Here is a 17,565-nt window from a genome sequence, read left to right on the forward strand (position 1 = left end):
AGTAATGCCAAATCATAAATGACTACTGCGATGAACTTACTGGATATGTTGTTGAATAGCGACGTTTGTTTGATTTTCGCTCTGGACCGGTTGTAGCGCTGCCGTGAGATCTGTCATTTTCCGGCCTTGTCGAATCGGTTGGACATTTTCCTTGCATAGTTCCCACTGCTCGTTACCTCCCTCCATTACAGTTTAAGAATATATGTAGTTTCGAGGGCAAAATACACTAGGAAAATACAAACTTCAAATTGACCATCTCCGTTTTCAAATATTTTCAATTTGAAATAACCGCTTTGCGCATGCGTAACTTCGATCACCATCCCATGATGCATCACGAAATATCTTGCCCCTCGTCACCGTTGGCTGCGCTATGTCATAGAGAGCCTAAATCCGAATAAATCTTCCGTTTTTGAAATCCCAACGTTGTAGACAAAAGGATTACTTTTTAGTAGTGACCCTGTGTAAATGGGAAACGATGAGTTGACTCCATCTTTTTGTAAAATCATGATTTCTGGTCATCGAGTTTATTAAAAATGAACATGGCTGATGAATGAGAATCATTTTTCAACCATTTAGCTGTCTATTTTAGTCAAATTTCAGAACCTTTATCTCACTAAATTTATATACTTTCATATTCCTGAAATTTTTGATAACCTGGAGCAGAAAATGACGTCCTTCTTCGACCTATAGCGCGATAACGGGGCACGAGATCAAACAGGATCAAAATTATGCAAGTGGAAAACTGTTTATATAGGAGTAAGCTTTAATAGTACAGCGAGGAAACGTTTAAAGCCGATTCATTTATCTGTCAACTTGTAATTTATTTATATATTTATTTAGTTATTTATATATCTTTTACACAGGGTGATCGGATTTCCTAAATTGTCGAAATGAACAGTGGTACTGTCAAAGGTTTGTCCCACTTACGTAATTCGGGTTATTTAAAAACTAAAAGTTTGAGTTGAATAATTACAGCTCAAAATATATAGTGACTTTGGGGAAAGAACTTGCTCATTTATTAATAATGATGCTCAACTATATTTTTTCTCAAATATTTTCCTTCCAACACACTATGCTGTTAACCCCAGTAGTTTATATCAGCTCTATAATATATTTTTCTTTCAAGAGAGGTATATTTCTTCTGGTGACGTATAATTGCCTCGTGGATTTGAAACAATGAAAAAGAAAACACTTGCTCACTTGCAAAGTAAATTGGTTATCGATAGCGTTGGTCGCTACTGGAAGCTTTTCATAGATCCGTTTGGCATATTCGTCTTAATTAGTTGTGTAAAAAATACTTTCATTTCACATTTTTTTAATGTGTATATTATTTATGATACAAATCATTCCGCGGTCTGTCACTGATCATATCAGGATTTGTCTTGTCCGCACTGCAATAATTAGAAAATGACTGAACGGGTCAGACTAGACTTGACAGTAGTCTACAGTGTATCAAATATATGATGTGCCTGTAAAAGGGCAATTACTTGTATAAGCAAAAACGTTTACCTTTCATAAAAAATAACTGAAACCTTTCAGTAATCTCACAGTATGTACAAGAACCGTCTGCTGGGCTGAACAGCGCCCTCTTGCGACAGTGAGACGGGACAAAGTGTTTCGCGCATGCTGACATTCATGCCGTTAACAAAAGTAAATATCTTCCAGAGATAAATTAATGAAAAAATGGTAGTTAAAATATTTATTGAAACTTTTCAGGTGATTTGATAGGTGTCAAACCTACAATTCGGAAGTGTTGGATAGTTACAGCATCAACAGATTAACAGCCGGCTCTTTCGTTAAGAGTTCATTACTGGAGGAAAGAATCAACAAAGTATCCATAGTGACGTCCAACAGATAAACACCGACTCCATATTATTCAGTCGGCCCAGGCTCTGACAACCAGGCAAGAAATTTCCCGTCTCGTCGGAGTAACATTTTTACTGGATTTCGACAATTTATTCGCCCAATCATGCCGGGTGCCGGCCATGGTAACAACAAAGCTCCGATTACGGAGCAAATTAGCGAGCTTCAGCGGAAAATTGCATTACTAGGTGAGTCCTATGGTTCTGCTCCGTTTCGAACTTGCATTGGAATTTGGAACATTTTCATTGAGACAGCAGTATGTTTCTTGTAAATAAATTAACAATTCGAGAACGTCTTTTAGAGCTTTGGAAGGTTGAATTGGGCGAATGAGACACTATTTCATAAATCAATGGAACAGAATGTTCAAATTGTTTGTCTACGCCTGTTTCCGTACACGATTTTCCTTTCCACAAAGCGAAATTTGGTGCGCCCATCACCCATGGACGTCGGGTGTATTATTGCTGCGCTCTACACCCAGTGTGTTCTCTGGACGCGTCATACTGATGATCATGCCGGCAGAGTTGTCATGAGATGATATTAAATATGACTCCACAAAATCAATCTGTTGCTAAACACTACCCTAGAAATGAATGACAAAGTGTTTTCCTCGTATTTTCACGTCTTTTGTGCACAGACGAGTTGGGGTCATTGCACACACTTTATCGCGAAACTGTATTTAGCAATTTTCTGTACAGCCTATCGCCTTGTAAAAAGCCTATGTCCTGACGTTTAATTTCAACATATAAGACATGCGTAACATGTACATGAAATTAAATTAAATCTACCTACCACAATTAGCACAATAATAAGACTATGTTCTTGAAAAAATCTGGAAGAACTTGCCTCTCCAAAGCAGTGTTGACAAGGTGACAATGCAAAACATTTCCCTGCTTATTGTAACTATCCGCAATCCCTACAGTGAGTTCATGAATCAAATTGAAAAAAAACTGAAAACATTTTACATTGTAGTAATAACAAATGTCAGAATATCATATTTTATTTCATTAGTTTTAGTAAATTGATCTTTTTTTATCCAAGAACTGTGGCAGCTGTTACCAAGCTTGCTCATGAAAGGCAGCACAAACATCTACAATAATTACACTTTACCATTAAAATTGACCATTTAGATTTTTCGTCTTATTGATATTCCCTCATTTCTTAGTGATGACAACATTTAATATTCGTTCTCTGATGAAAATCGTGAATAAATTACACACTTGTTCACTTTTATTACAGTGTACTGTAATGTTAGGGATACATTTACTATGTGCAAAAATTGTGGGTGTACATGTGCATTTCCACCGAAATCAAGGGTGACAATAGCCTTGCCCCAAATCTATGGTCTTATTAATATCATTGAAGTAAGACTATCGCATTTATAGAGAACTAGTAACTACTGCGTAGGCCTGAGCAAAGAATAGACAAATGCCAAGTGACTAGTTGGCTAGTCTGGGATAATGAGAAAACAGTATGATATGGTAATAGGGAAAATACAAAATGGTTTTGTTGTTAATTAAATTAACTTTCAAGGATAATTTGTATTTTGCATACAAAGTGATCATTTCAAATTCATTTATAGCTAAGTTTAGTGCGACTTGTTGTGTTGTCCTTTATACATGTACCTAAGTCTGTGACTGTGTCTTGCATTTGAACAGACGGTGATCGGAAAGCCTACTATGAAAGCTCACAATGGACTATGAAGAAAAACAGAGAAACCATTGCCAAGATGCGCAAAGAGAACAAATCTTTGCACAAAACACTGGCAGACAGCAAAGCTGGAGATGAGAGAGTAATCAACTCTGCATTTGCAGAACGCAACATCGAGAGAGCAGCCATGCGAGGCAAATCTGGCAGGGTAAGTTTGTTAGCCAAATATTTGTCATGTCATTGAAAATGTAATTTTAGAAGCTCGCATCTGACATTACAGTATTCGTAAATGGAATTTTGTTACCGGTAAACTGATGAAGTATATATGTAAGCAGAAAATGTTTGTTGTAAATGGGTGAATGAAAGTGTTTCACAACATGGAGTTCAGTTCTGCTCTGTCGTGTTCTTAACCATGTGCACGCCTCCGTGCTCTTGCCATCTTGCAGCAAGCAATCGGCGTCATGGACCAGAAAGTGTGTGAAGCAATAAAGAAACTTAATGCTCTCAAAGCCATGACTGAAAAGAAAGAGAGGAAGTATGCGGAACTGCTGACCCAGCATAAGCAGATGACCAAAGATGCCTCAGATGCCGATGCTATGGATGAGGGGACTTCAGATGAAGCACAGGTAAACCTCACTCTCTCCTCTGAACAATATATTGTTTATTTTCTTGCTGATGATTAAAATGTACCACTTCACTGTTACGGCACACACTGATAACTCATCTTTGTTGTGCAGAGATTACGGGCACTGGAGAACAGACTCGATAAGGCCAACCTGAAACTGCATGAAGCCGAACACATCAACAGAACATACGACAGTATCAAAGGACAAATGTTGGGTGATGCTTTGGGATTTGGAAACAATCTGGATGATCTGGAGAAGGAAATCGAACGACAGAAGGAAGAACTGAAGGAGCTCAAAGAAATGAACAAAGATGCCCAAATATCCAGAGATGCTGCCAAGGTAATTTTTGCATGCAATACATATCATGCTTGAAGAAGAATTTGTTTTAGTCAGTAGCATACATATCACTTTATCTTAGAGGGCAAAGTGATGCTAATGTATCTCAACAATTTTGTGTGATGTCTCAACTAGGTGACTTGATGTCATACACTTTGAATGTGAATCTTACCAAGAATTTAACAAATTGTAACAGCAAACTCACAATATTTTCTCCATTTCCAATGTTATTTCAAGATTTTCGTACATGAATAATGAATCATTGCTTTTCATGGTATCATTAAATAGGCCGAATAGGGTCACTGAAATTGGTATCAGGACAGTAACCTCCCCTTGACATTTTACCTCTGACATTCCCCACCCTCAAGCTTGCCTTGGTTTAGAATGAGTGTCTGTTGGGTGAATGTCCAGACTGGCTACTACCCCTAGAGCACTAGAATACCTGTGCCTGGACACAACTGTATCAACATATTTCTATTCATTGACAATGTAAAACAAAGCTGTCCACAATAACACTTCTGTTGAATACTATTTCATAAGAGTGGTGTTTAGGAGATAATAATGCACAACATGTGATTCTCTCTTCACAGTCTGAGCTTTCTAGGCATGAAGAGACTGTGTATGCTGAGAGAAAGAAGCGTGAAGAGGCTTTGAACGACTTGAAGAAACAAGCCGAGGAGAAGAAGCAACATGCTGAGAGAGTCGAGAGGAGGGTAAGTAACATGTCTGCCTATTAAAAATTTAACATGGAAGTCACCGTCGAGAGTCCGAATATCTTTCCCTGAGGCGCATATTACTTTAATCAAGTAATACTTTTATATTGACATAGTGAATCAGAAATGTGAAAACAGTGGAAGCAAATGGGAGAATACATCACTCCACGGTGAAACGAATTTTTTTTTCCTTTCACATTGCAGTTACAGAGAGCATCTATCCAGCATGAAGACCTCACTCCTGAGCAGAAGCAGGCCTTGAGTGGCGAGGAGCAGGAAAGAAAGATAGGCACATATGAAGAGGCCTTCAACGCAATCAAGGAGGCCACTGGCGTCTCAGACCTTGCCGAAGTGGTGGCCAGGTTTGAGTCCCAGGAGGACACCACCAAGCACTTGGAAGAGCTGAAGAAAGATAGCGAGAAGCAGCTGGCTCGCCTCAGAGAGGAGAAGGAAAAACTGCAGAAGGAGTTTGAGGAGATGAAATACTCTGGTGAAGCTAAGCTGTCTAGGTAAGTGTGAATAGCTCAGACTTTGGGCTTTCTGTACCTATGATCCCATCAATGATTATGATATTAGGAACAAGAAAAGTGGTTGGTATGCCAACTTCAACCCTGTTACTCCCAAGTTCTTGTGAGTAGGATCAGCTGACTTTGTGGATATAATAGGTTTATTCCAAACAGTAACTGGGAGCAGGTTGAACCACGGACATGGCTTTGTATGAATGGACAATATGGAGTTATGTATGGATAAACATTGGAACATGATGCTGGATATAAAGCCTTTGCGACTTAGATTCACCATTTTAATCTGCAATTTTAATTTTATTTCTCTAACAGCGGCCAGCGCATGTTGGAAGAATTCCAGGCCCATCTGGACAAGGAGGAAGATCGCCGTGATGAAGCTTTTGATAAATTGGACAGATCCAGCAAACTATTAGTCAGTGTCAAATCTGGAGTTGAACATCTGTCTGATAAATTGCAACACTTGAAGGCTGTGAGTATATTCCCATTTCATTTATTTATGCTGTCTCTGTATTGCACTCTAGTTCGTTGCCCATATTTTAACTGGCATTATTTTAAGCCTATGCTTTGTCATAGTGAAAGGAAAAGTACACATCAAAAAACAGTAATTTGCAGTTGTACATTGTTCAGAGTATTTGAAAAAGTTTTCCATTCTTATGCTTTTAAATCTGTAAAAACAATAAATTTGGCTTTCATTATCGTGTTTCCATTTATACAATTTCAGTCTTTTCTGATACATGGATCTCAGAATATGTTGGTCATAAAAGTCTTCTACTAATTAGCATGACATCAGTCATATTAGTAGTCAAAGAATGATGATGTCACAGTGTCTGCAGTCACATGGAATGATGATGTCACAGTGACCGCATCCATATGATCAGACTTTGATGATCGTAGGCTAAGATCAAATTTCCTATCGTTGATATCATTTACAGCATATTAATCACTTTTCTCTTGAACTTTCTGATTTTTTTCAGAGCAAAGGCCATGTACCTCAGGCCCAGCTATCACCGTCATCTGATGAGTATGTGCTAGATTTACTATCACAGTGTGAGGAGAAGTTACTGAAACTAATGGAAGAGTTAGATGACAAAGATTTAGATGAGACTCTGAAAGCCATGGAAGAAGAAGAGGTGGGTACATTTCGTATATGCCATCAAGTATTAGCTCCAATTACAGTAATATGTCTGTACATTGTCACCATTATCGGGACAAACCACAATTTTTGAAAGTTAGGGAAATTACAAAAGAAAAAATGAAAGGACACATATATTTGTGTTTTGAACTTTCTGAAATATTTTCTATGCCTATGAAATTATTTTGCTTGTGAATATACCAACTGCAAAAGCTTAGTTTTTGTATGGACAAAGTCTACTGTGAACCAATGCAGTATTTTCCATAGACATATGTCACTGCAGTGTTTTCAAGTACAGGTGATGCAAAAACAACATAATTCTGGACTTTATGATACTATAGTCAGTAGAAGCATCTCTGATGGTACCAGTATATGAATGGGCTGTACAACCAGTTCTTCAATTCACTGAACTTTTGCATATTCCTACAAACTGTAGATACAATTATTCTTCTTTATAAAGCCTTGCTATTTCACTTATGAATGTTGTAAAAAACTACTAGTCAGAGCTATCCATTGCATAGCCTATGGAACTACTCCCACTTGATTAATTAAATGTTTTGTTGTTCTTTCAGTTCCATGCCGGTATTGAAGGCAACCTGCCACAGTACAATACTCGTGTCAAACTACCAACCACACAGAAAGACCTGGCGTATGATGGTGAGTAATGTGACAATGTATTTTGAAATGGTATTGTACTGTATAAACAAATAAAAACTCTTTGTCATGTGTTTATGTCAGGGAGAAAATTGACAGTGAAAATGTCCTGATTTGTTGATTAGTTTTGAGAGGCGAAATGTTGAAGTGATATAAGGGTATTGATTTCAAATACAAGTATTATGATAAAAAGTATGAGTACAATGTATTCAATATTTATGAAGCTCTTTCCCATAAATCAAGATGTGAATGTTCAGCCTCGGTCAGTTTCTGTGCTAGAATTTAGTCTTCATTAAGCAAACTGTGTCCAAACATCGAGAAATTCTACATATTCCAAAGCTTTGTCTCACACTTGTCGAATCTTACAAGTACTAAGCAATGCATCATGTTTGCTTCAGATGACGATGACAGTGGTGACGATGAAGACGTCATCACCAGGGTCCAACTCAAGAGACAAGCACAACAGATGGTGGATTCCAAGACTAAAAAACACAAGGTCCGTTCCCGCAAGAAGAAAGCTAAGTCCTAAAATGCATGCAAGGTCTGCATGACACTGCAGTGAACATATAGGAGCTGATTACCCGTGGACAGAAATACACATCAAAACTATATTTTGTATTATATTATTTACAAGGAAGCTGAGAAGCAAGAGTTGTGTCACATCTATCACAGATATTGCTGACTGTATTTGAAAAGTGCATTTTTTTTCTCGGTTGAGATGTAGAAAAGAGTTCAGTCAAGTGTAGATTTAGTATGATCTGAACATCCCTTTCCTAGCAGGGTTGAAGATTTCCGTCCAGAGATTTAGTATGACCTGGGTACACATTTCATGTCAGGTTAAAAACACAAAACAGTAGGCATTGAATAAAAGCTTGTGCATGTGAAGGCAGCATCTGTTGTTAGGGTGTTGAAAATGTCTACCAATGCATGAATCAACCGTCAAAGGATTATGTACTATCGACTACAGTAAGTGTGGTCAATCACGCAACTATAGTTCCCTTGCCCCCTTGAAGTCTATACTCTTAGAATTTCCCCTCATGATGTTATTCCTGTCCACTTCTCAAACCATCACAGGGACTCTTGACATTGTTGGCAGGACCCTCTTTACCAGTGGGATCGGTTGAGTTAATATTCTGAACGATTATTGTATTTGTAAAAAATAAATTTAAATGATGTGAACATAGAGAGGAAACAAAATTAACATCCCTCAAGACCATGTCAGGAGTTCAATATTACAAAAAAATTCAAGATAGACCGAATTCCATTGATATGTATGTATATAGTATAAACATTTCTCCAAGCTGTGAATATGAAATCTGTGATTAAAAAAAAACAAACAGGATAACCGATGCAGATGGATAAGATTTGTTGTTGTTTACCAGTTGTGACCAGGCATGTATTCATCTTTGACTATTTTTTCAAGTACAAAAATGAAGGTTATCAGGTGATTAAAGGACTGTGTACATGAAAGTTTGGATTTCGTGACATTTATCTCTTACACTTAGATATCACATATTGGAAAATTCACATGTACAATTTGATTCATCTTTCTTGTGTGTGGAACATTGTAATAAAATATTTTGTAAAATGGTGACATTGTTACCCTGTTTTATATTTTTGTGCGGTTTTTCCCTGTTGTATTTTGCCTTAACCCTTTCACGACCATGGTTTAGCCCAAACTCATTGTTATTAATGGTGAGAATGGGCCTGTTTACTGGAGATGGGGTGAACAGGCTAAAGTTCAAGAAGGCAGCAGCAGAGTCCCTTTTGTGTTGTATGTTATACATTTATGCATAAACGTGATCATGAACTGCGTTTGAAATAAATGAATATCTCATTACTGTAAGCACAGTTCGTATCACTGTAGTTCAAGAGAAAGCAATGATCGTGTGCATTATTGGATTTTCAATACTGTAGGACCAACTGAACTGCCCGCAGTGTGGAATGAAAACCATTGTATCACCCTATCCACTTTATCAATAAAGTCACTTTATAAAATGTAGCACAGTACATCAAAAATAGCTACCAGTCATGCCTCTGTCCACACAGTGTTTCAACGGATTGGTTTCATGTTCGTAAGGGTAATGCTTGGCCCTTCAACATCTTGAGCATTTTTAGGGGAGTCAAATCTAATTGCAAATGAAATTGTATAGGAAATATGAAATGTTTCCCAGGGTTTTATCCTAGCCACATTCAATTCCTTCAATGGGAGTTTTGACCACGCTTCATGTGATATAGGCCTCTGCAGTTTGTGCATCAAATATGCGACGCCCTCGTCTCCCTGTGTAGAAATACTATCGTTTATTAGCCTGCTTGTCGCATGCGGGCGCTGGTATGTTCCTGTATACTGGTATCCGTTTCTGTCCTTGGTGTAAAACTGGACTATTATTTCTAGTCTACCCCAACAGTAGATTCTTCGTCAAATCCAAAGCACAAATTGCAAATTTATTGAGTGTTGATATTTACATAATTCTTCGTTTTTGACATTGTCACCTCCGGTGATCCTATTATGCATTCCAGATCCCGAAGGCCGAGTTTTGAACCAAAACACTGTCGAATGATTAATTGTGTAGTGAATTTTTGGTGGTTTCTGAGTGGATCAATTCAAAAAATCACCAATGAGCTCCTGCACATCATACACCTCATCATTAAAAATAACTTTTTAAAAACTTTATTATTATTTGTCTGCGATCATCTGTGTTAAACAAATAGCGATGGTTTCTTACAAGAGTCACTATTAGAATCAAATGGAATGCGATCATGGCATGTGCAGCATGTGATATTACTTGCAAGTCTTGGATATGAGCTTCGAATGCCACTGCATACATTTTAGGGCCAAATCATTTTTCCAAAGAAATATACGGGTAACCATTTTAATTATTCTCTCTAGATTTTGTAATCACCTTAATGATCTTTGCCCGCATCATCCACTTTACGATGCAGAAATGCCTCCTCCATATTACCGAGATAATTGCATGTATGAATATTTTACCATACGCTGGAAAGAAAACTGCTACTCATTTTACAACTCTGACTAATATTACAGAGTGAATATTGTGCATCTTAGGAGACAATTTAGATGAGTTCCACTCCTTTTCTTTGGACGACCATGAAAGACGCGCGAAATCCATTTCCAGTGAAAGGTTATAGTGGCAAATTTACTTCAATAACTGGGGAAACTGTGGTTGTCATTGGAACCTATAATAACTGTTATTTGCCATGTAAACTCGATGATTGTATGTATTTCTAACCACATGCGAGGGATTTCTTCATATTTGAAGTCTCGTTGCCTTCTTTAGGTCGGGACGACCAGGGGCAGTGGAAACCAATAGCCGATTTTGAGCATTGAGTTCAGTACGCCAATCGTCTTAAAAGTCAGTTCTTCCTTGCTGAAATTTGATGTACATGATTTAACCAGAGATCTTCATACATTGATCGTAACGTGAGCTCTTCCTATGTCGAACTGAACACTATTTTACCTCAAAACATCAACGCCCAGTCTGCAGACCGAGCAATAAAATGAAGCTTTGACGAAGTCAATAAATGCATATTATTTTGATCAACAAAGATATATCTGAATCATAACACGTGACATGAAAGTATTGTAGGTATAGTGCTGAACCTGTGTCTAAAACCAGTCTGACACGTTACAGTGTTGTTTGACGAGTCTCTGATCCAGAATTCGTTCAACTTCACCCACCGAGTCACAGAAGGATTTCTGGCAAACTGCCATGTTGTAACAGCTTATTAAAGAAATTCACGACAACCTGCAAAGTCGGCAGTATCAGTAACATGTATAAACACCGTTCGTTTGATGTGTCAACTGATGATATACCGAATTCAGCTGAGTTTCAACTATAATAAATCGTGTAAGCACGGGGACTCTGGCTCCTTATTTGTTTGTTTATGAGTGTTTGTTTATTTGTTACGTATGGTTATTTCCATATACAATAAAGAACCAATAAAGAGTTGTATTTGTTTTCATATTTGTCAATAAAGAACGGTGTTTGTTTGTCTTTTTATTTATTTGTTTGTAAGCATACATGTAGTCAATATATAATACTTTTAAACAGTTTCTAATACAATTCTACATGTGAAATAAAGCATGCCCCCCTTTGCCACGAAGAGTAAGCATTCATGTATGTGTCAATCACTCTTTCTATACTCTGCAGCGTTTTAAATATTAAGAAAATTATCACATCATGCAGAATTCCAGTGCAGCAGTGTGTGTTTATGCAAGTGTATACTTAGATGATAGAAATATTGTAATGCCTTGTGACCGTGTGGTTGAACATTGGACGACACCCAGAAGTACCAACTTTGTATCATCATGATCATCATTTACGCGATTGAAGCCTCTTCAGAGCACTTCTGCACGCACGCTGCATTGCCAACCGCCACCAGTCGTTCGGACAGGGAGAAAATGTGGGGTCCGCTAGAAAGGATTAGACTGATTAACATGCTCGCTACATCCCGGTGTTTCCACTGACATGTCACGACAAGCGACAAGCGGTCTCTTATCGATAGTTGCCCACCAATAAATATGATTTACAACCACTGCGCTTCGGGAACTGTTACAGACTCAGTCTTTCCTTGTCCTCTACAGTTAGGAATGTATGAGCTTAAACATAAAAGACTCTAATTAAATCAGACATATTTACAATTTGGGTTCAAGGTTGATCGTAAGCCGGAAAATTACTTTGCATTTTGTTAGTCAATATTACCGTTTAAAACAACAACATTTTTACCTACATGTTTATCTCATGGAAAAAAAACAGGCAGTGTGTCCTGTTGTTAGCTCGACTTGTTGTTTGGGAAAGTAGTGGATGGATCCCATGCAATAAAGAGCGCCGCCAAAATGCGTTGTGCTGTTAATGACATTCTACCTGTATTAAAATATGGCTTACACGCCTCTTTTACCATACATGGATATATGCGAATTCAAATTATTTTTCAGCATCTCTTTATGAAGTTAAAGAACCATCGATCATAAAAGCTGAGGTATGAGAAACGTAATTTCTTGGTAAAGAGGGGGGGGAGGAGGTCAGACCTCAATAAGGGAACTTGTACACGTTAATTACAATAAGGGAACTTGTACACGTTTTCCGAAACCACTTTGGCGTAAGGAGTTTCGTTTTGAGGGGAGAGCCAAGGGGGTCGGCAACGAATGAATTACGTTTCTTTCACGTCAGCTTCCTTGATCGACGGACCCTAAGTAAATCAAAAGATGAAAGACTCGATTCACCATTACACATTGTCGTTTGAAAAAAAATTATTAAAGACTTTATTCCATACTAAACCCGTTTTAACATTTTACAGATATGGCTAAATTAATGCAAACGTCACGTGACTTTCAAATCAGGCCGCAACTGTGGTTGTCATTGGAACCTATAATAGCTCTTAGTTGATATGTAAACTCGATGATTGTATGTATTTCTAACCACAGGCAAGGGATTTCTTCATATTTGAAGTCTCGTTTATTGCTTTCGAATGGAAGCCATTTACTCATCCTTCAGAGACGGTACACGTATATTAAAATACGATTTATTTTGTCCATTTTCCCTCTCTGAAATTTTAGAAACGAGGATATAGTTCACTCGTTTGTGATGAGTTTATCAGTATCAGCACCAATGTCAGACCCCCGCTAAAAGAGGTCTTCATTATCTTGAAAACATCGATTGAGTGATACTCGCTGGAAACTCGCGATGTGAAAAGCAACAGTAAAAAGTCCCACAGGTGAGTGCTCAGACCGAAAAGCTGACGTGGTGTTAGTTTCGGAAATCATACGTCATGGTGACTTTTGAACCTGGGAGGCTGCGTCAGACTCATCAGTGAACGAACAGCAACAGGAACGCTGGCGACAAGGCGACCAGAAGTGTTGCTATGGAGATCGCGTGATGGACACCTGCACTCTCCGCTGTAGTCATTGGAGCATCTGGGGCTTCAGTGCCGTTTCCAGCCGCCGGTTCTGGTGTGGTATCTGTGTGAAGGTAAAACCAATCGAAAGGTGAGTTGAACCTTATTTCATCGGAGGCAAAAGTAAAGACGATTTCGGGAAATTGTTACCAGCGATGTTTATGTCTAAGGCTTACATTACACGAAATTTCCCCCTCTACTCCCACCCAATGCTTACCATTCTCCTAACCCCTCCGCCTTCCCCAAGTCGACTCTATACTAATTACCACAGACAAGGAGAAAAAAATTCTCTTTGTCAGTGTTACTACCAGTCGTCCGGCCGGGACCCTTTCCAGATTTCCCGCTAAGCAAAAGAATAAAACCGTTCGCCTGCTGATGAGAAAACATTTCCCGCATGGGCTCTCCCAATCCGCTGACACGTCACAAACGGCTCCCTTACAACCGAAAAGAGACCGCTTGCAAATTGTTTTTCGCAAACAGCTTAAGTTGGCTACCCCTAGAACTTTCTGCCTTCTACATTATGGCGCTTCTATAAGATCTCGATCATGAGTGAGACAGTATAATTTCCCTTGTTGAAGTTTAGGCCCTTTATATGCTATAGTTTCTACGATCATCTGAACCTTATCATTTGCCCGGGCACCACTCTGCGACTGCAAGGCATATATAACGGGGAAAAACCCATCACATATACAATTTAACGGTTGTTGGTTTGAGTTCAATATTTGTAGAAAGTGAATTCCGCTGTATTGAAATTCCATTATTCTATTTACATCCTCACGACAATGTAAGTTTACACAGGCAATCAATCAACCGAAATTGTCACAGAAAGGCTGTTTGAGGCGGGTCATGTTTAGTTTGTTTCATCTTGTTGGAGTTTCTGTATGTAAATCGATACATTCATCATTCTCAGTTGTCAACTGCAGATGTTGCGTTTTCAATAATAAAACGCAAGACTTAAAATGATGAATCCTTTCAGACATAAGGCATATGGTTTTCGTTCGGTTAACAGTTACTGGGAATTGACCTCAACAGTTATGGAAGCTAAAAGCTTTCAATCCACGCCTACCCCGTCCGCTTTCAAAAACTGCTCTCAGTTCCGTTTGATTATTCATCGTTATCTGATCGTCTTCCAAGAGAGTTTGTGGATACATTTCACTTTGAAATCAATACAAAAAAGCGCTCTCTTTTTCAAACGTGTTACAAAATAGCTTAAAGGGATACAGTCGTCAGAACTCCGCTCAAAGGTTGTATGCGACTCATATGACCAAAGCAAACACTGTATCCAAGGTACTACGGTGATTGATGGAAGTTAAAACATGTCTGTCGTTATCTACATCATATAATTTAAATGTCGCAGCTATGATGATGAGGTGCATCTAGATATCGTGCACGAAATGCATTGTTTGTAAACAAGAAACTCGCACAAGGCCTGTTTCCTTTTAACGACTGTTTCCTTTTAATGAGTCAACTTCCCTGTGAACACGGACGGGGTTACTCCCATACACTTTGGACCAGCCTAAGTTGTTAAGGTAGTATGCACCTCGAAAGTGAAAGACTTAAACCTTTGCTCTAAATTTCCCCAAGAAATCTTTCAATCATTCTTTTTCAAAATCAAGAATAAAAATAGGGGGTCACCGTGCAAATTTTGGTACAAGAGAAACAAATTACCCAAGATTTACCGATATTAGAAATTCAAAATGGCCGCCATCCCTGTGTTAACTCTACGGAGAAAAATAAAAATTTTCGAATTTTGAAAAACTAAGCCGGTGAAAAGTTTTCTTTCACCCAGAGCCTTAAAATGAACCCCAACATGTGGTATATCAGAAGAGAATTGTAAAAGTTTGAGAGTCCGAATGTCTGTCCCCGAGGTGCGTTCTACCTTAAGGGACCTTTATGGCCAAGCTCGCACTCAAACATGAATTTCAGTTTCACTTAAAATTCGTTTTTGCATAGTAACAGTCATCTTTGTCAGATTCTGATCGATGAAAACACAGTATTCTATGGATACTTCTACTATTGAATTCAAAATATGGATAATTGTTAAGAATTAGGTCTATCTGTAATATCTTCCGTTTTAACTGAATTTCAGTCTTGAATGAGCCAGTAAAAATTACTCCTGGGACACCAAACATGGATGAGGAGATTCAGTATTTCTTGTCTTGGTTAGCAGAGTCCACTATTTTTAAATTATTTTGTAACCGCTATGTGTGATTTGTCCGCGACATCTGTTGTTTCTACTGACTACTTTTTTCTTCCTTTTTAGCATTTTAAGGGTATAAAGGGAAGGCAGCTCACACATGGAATTTATTGATTTTGATAATATCATATAAATCACTTATAGGTCGTGCGTCAGCCATTTATTCGGGCATCATGACAGGTAGTAAATTTATGATGGTAAGGAATTAATTGCATGCAGGCCTTGAAGTAATGCGGGTGATAAGTATGTTTTCTTTTTTTTTTCCTTTTTTGTGCGTGCGTGCACTGCCTAAATGGCTATACAATCTTCTTGCGGTATTGTCTCCGCTATTAGACAAGTTCTATTTTATAGATCTTGACGGCCGAATCACACTGTTGGTCTTTGTTGCCCGTATCGACAACACCTCCATATGTTCTTTAACCTACCGTTTTGTCCATACACGCTAACAACAGCCAGGCAGACAAGGGCGAGCAAGATCACAAATTTCGACATGATGATTCTGTAAAATAGAGTGTAAGAAGGAATAATCAATAGAGATCGGAGAGATCGGAGAGAGAGAGAGAGAGAGAGAGAGAGAGAGAGAGAGAGAGAGAGAGACAGACAGACAGACAGACAGACAGATAGATAGATAGATAGATAGATAGATAGATAGATAGATAGATAGTTACACATACACAGGTGGTAACAAGGTTGTGTGTGTATTTATTGCTTCACCTTTAATTTAATGCGTAGGCGGTCAAAAGTTATATAGCTGCGCACATGCAAACATTGACAAAAATGTGCTGGTTGGATGATCTGGCATTGCATACAATCGCTTTTTTATGTATTGTTTTGTTTTAGCCGCACAGTGTCATGGCTTCATGTCGGTATGGATTGAACTCGTTGCACGTGTCTCAGTGCCATATATATAGGAGCGGGCACGCCCGGAAAATATATATATATATATATATATATATATATATATATATATATATATATATATATATATATACATACATACATACATACATACATACATACATACATATACGGTACTGAGCTTCACATGATAGTAATGTCATAAATGCTGATTACAAGAGGCTCATGGTAAAATATAATACAGGATTTAACTAGATGCAGGCGACATTTTCATCTTTTCATAACAAATGTAAAGCCAATGAAACAGCAGTACGTATGATTGATGATACAAAACAATCAGCAGATGAAACAGCTGTTGTCAGTGTTTTGTGACGTGGAACGTGTGATTCATCATAAAATTTGGTTTTGATGAATTCAATTTTCGTGTCTCATCAACCGTACACTACTTACTTGATGAAACCAAATATAATGTCGTCATTTGACCGCATCATAATTTCATTAAAATGCAAAAATGACAGTCACGGATGATGTTTAACGTAAATTAGTGATCTTAGTATCGGATATTAATTTGCAGACGCATGCGCAACATTTACCTTTTTTCAAGGACGATAAAATCAACTCAGTAAACGGGAGCATAGAGACACGCACTTACTATTAAACAAAATATGTCGATGTACACAATGTATTTCAAACTTCACTGATAAAACTTATATGCGATTGCTTTTCACATTTACTAAAATATTAATCAAACTGGTCGGCGGGTTTTTACTTACCTTGATGGCGAGCGATTCACAAACACCTTTTGTCGATACACCAGAAACGAGCTATATGACCGGATCGCGTCAGCAGTGAAAGTAGTGGCACCCGCCTTTTTTGCAAATTTGCATATCAATATGATTGGGTGAAATTATTTGGCGTATTTCTACATGTCTGAACTAGTTACATTTGCTCGGAGGGGAGGCCAGTATTGGTGGAGGGTCAGTCAGGGACAGGAACAGCAAAAATTGTCCCTTGAAATGTCAATGACAAATGATAGATCTGTATATTCGCTTCTATGTCTAGTGTACTCAGCATGGCTGAAATATTATACTGCTGACCA

At 38.1% G+C, this 17,565-nt stretch overlaps 2 protein-coding genes and 1 long non-coding RNA gene across 4 annotated transcripts in view; 1 reads left to right on the forward strand and 2 right to left on the reverse strand.

Moving 5' to 3' along the window:
* The window catches only part of LOC139114516 (mitotic checkpoint serine/threonine-protein kinase BUB1-like), a 29,506-nt gene extending 29,205 nt beyond the window's left edge, over positions 1-301 (reverse strand). For both annotated transcript variants that reach the window (XM_070676302.1, XM_070676301.1), the window contains exon 1: positions 41-301. In XM_070676302.1, the coding sequence (XP_070532403.1) occupies positions 41-186 (146 nt within the window). In that variant the 5' untranslated portion in view covers positions 187-301. The remainder of the gene's footprint in view (positions 1-40) is intronic.
* Positions 302-1,806: 1,505 nt separating this feature from the next.
* Positions 1,807-9,089, forward strand: LOC139114517 (outer dynein arm-docking complex subunit 3-like). Its single transcript, XM_070676303.1, has 10 exons — positions 1,807-2,051; positions 3,519-3,718; positions 3,957-4,136; positions 4,248-4,475; positions 5,063-5,185; positions 5,390-5,694; positions 6,022-6,178; positions 6,684-6,839; positions 7,414-7,498; positions 7,894-9,089. Exons 1-10 carry the CDS (start codon positions 1,970-1,972, stop codon positions 8,022-8,024), a joined length of 1,647 nt encoding a protein of 548 aa, XP_070532404.1. The 5' UTR covers positions 1,807-1,969; the 3' UTR covers positions 8,025-9,089.
* A 3,660-nt stretch (positions 9,090-12,749) lies between these two features.
* LOC139114518 (uncharacterized) lies at positions 12,750-17,361 on the reverse strand. Its single transcript, XR_011547883.1, has 3 exons — positions 17,240-17,361; positions 16,034-16,107; positions 12,750-13,475 (listed from the first exon to the last, which is right to left on the reverse strand). It is a non-coding gene; the product is annotated as an uncharacterized lncRNA (long non-coding RNA).
* Positions 17,362-17,565: the final 204 nt, after the last annotated feature.

The sequence above is a fragment of the Ptychodera flava genome, chromosome 16 (assembly GCF_041260155.1).
Source record: "Ptychodera flava strain L36383 chromosome 16, AS_Pfla_20210202, whole genome shotgun sequence".
In the NCBI taxonomy this organism is placed as follows: Eukaryota; Metazoa; Hemichordata; class Enteropneusta; family Ptychoderidae; genus Ptychodera; species Ptychodera flava.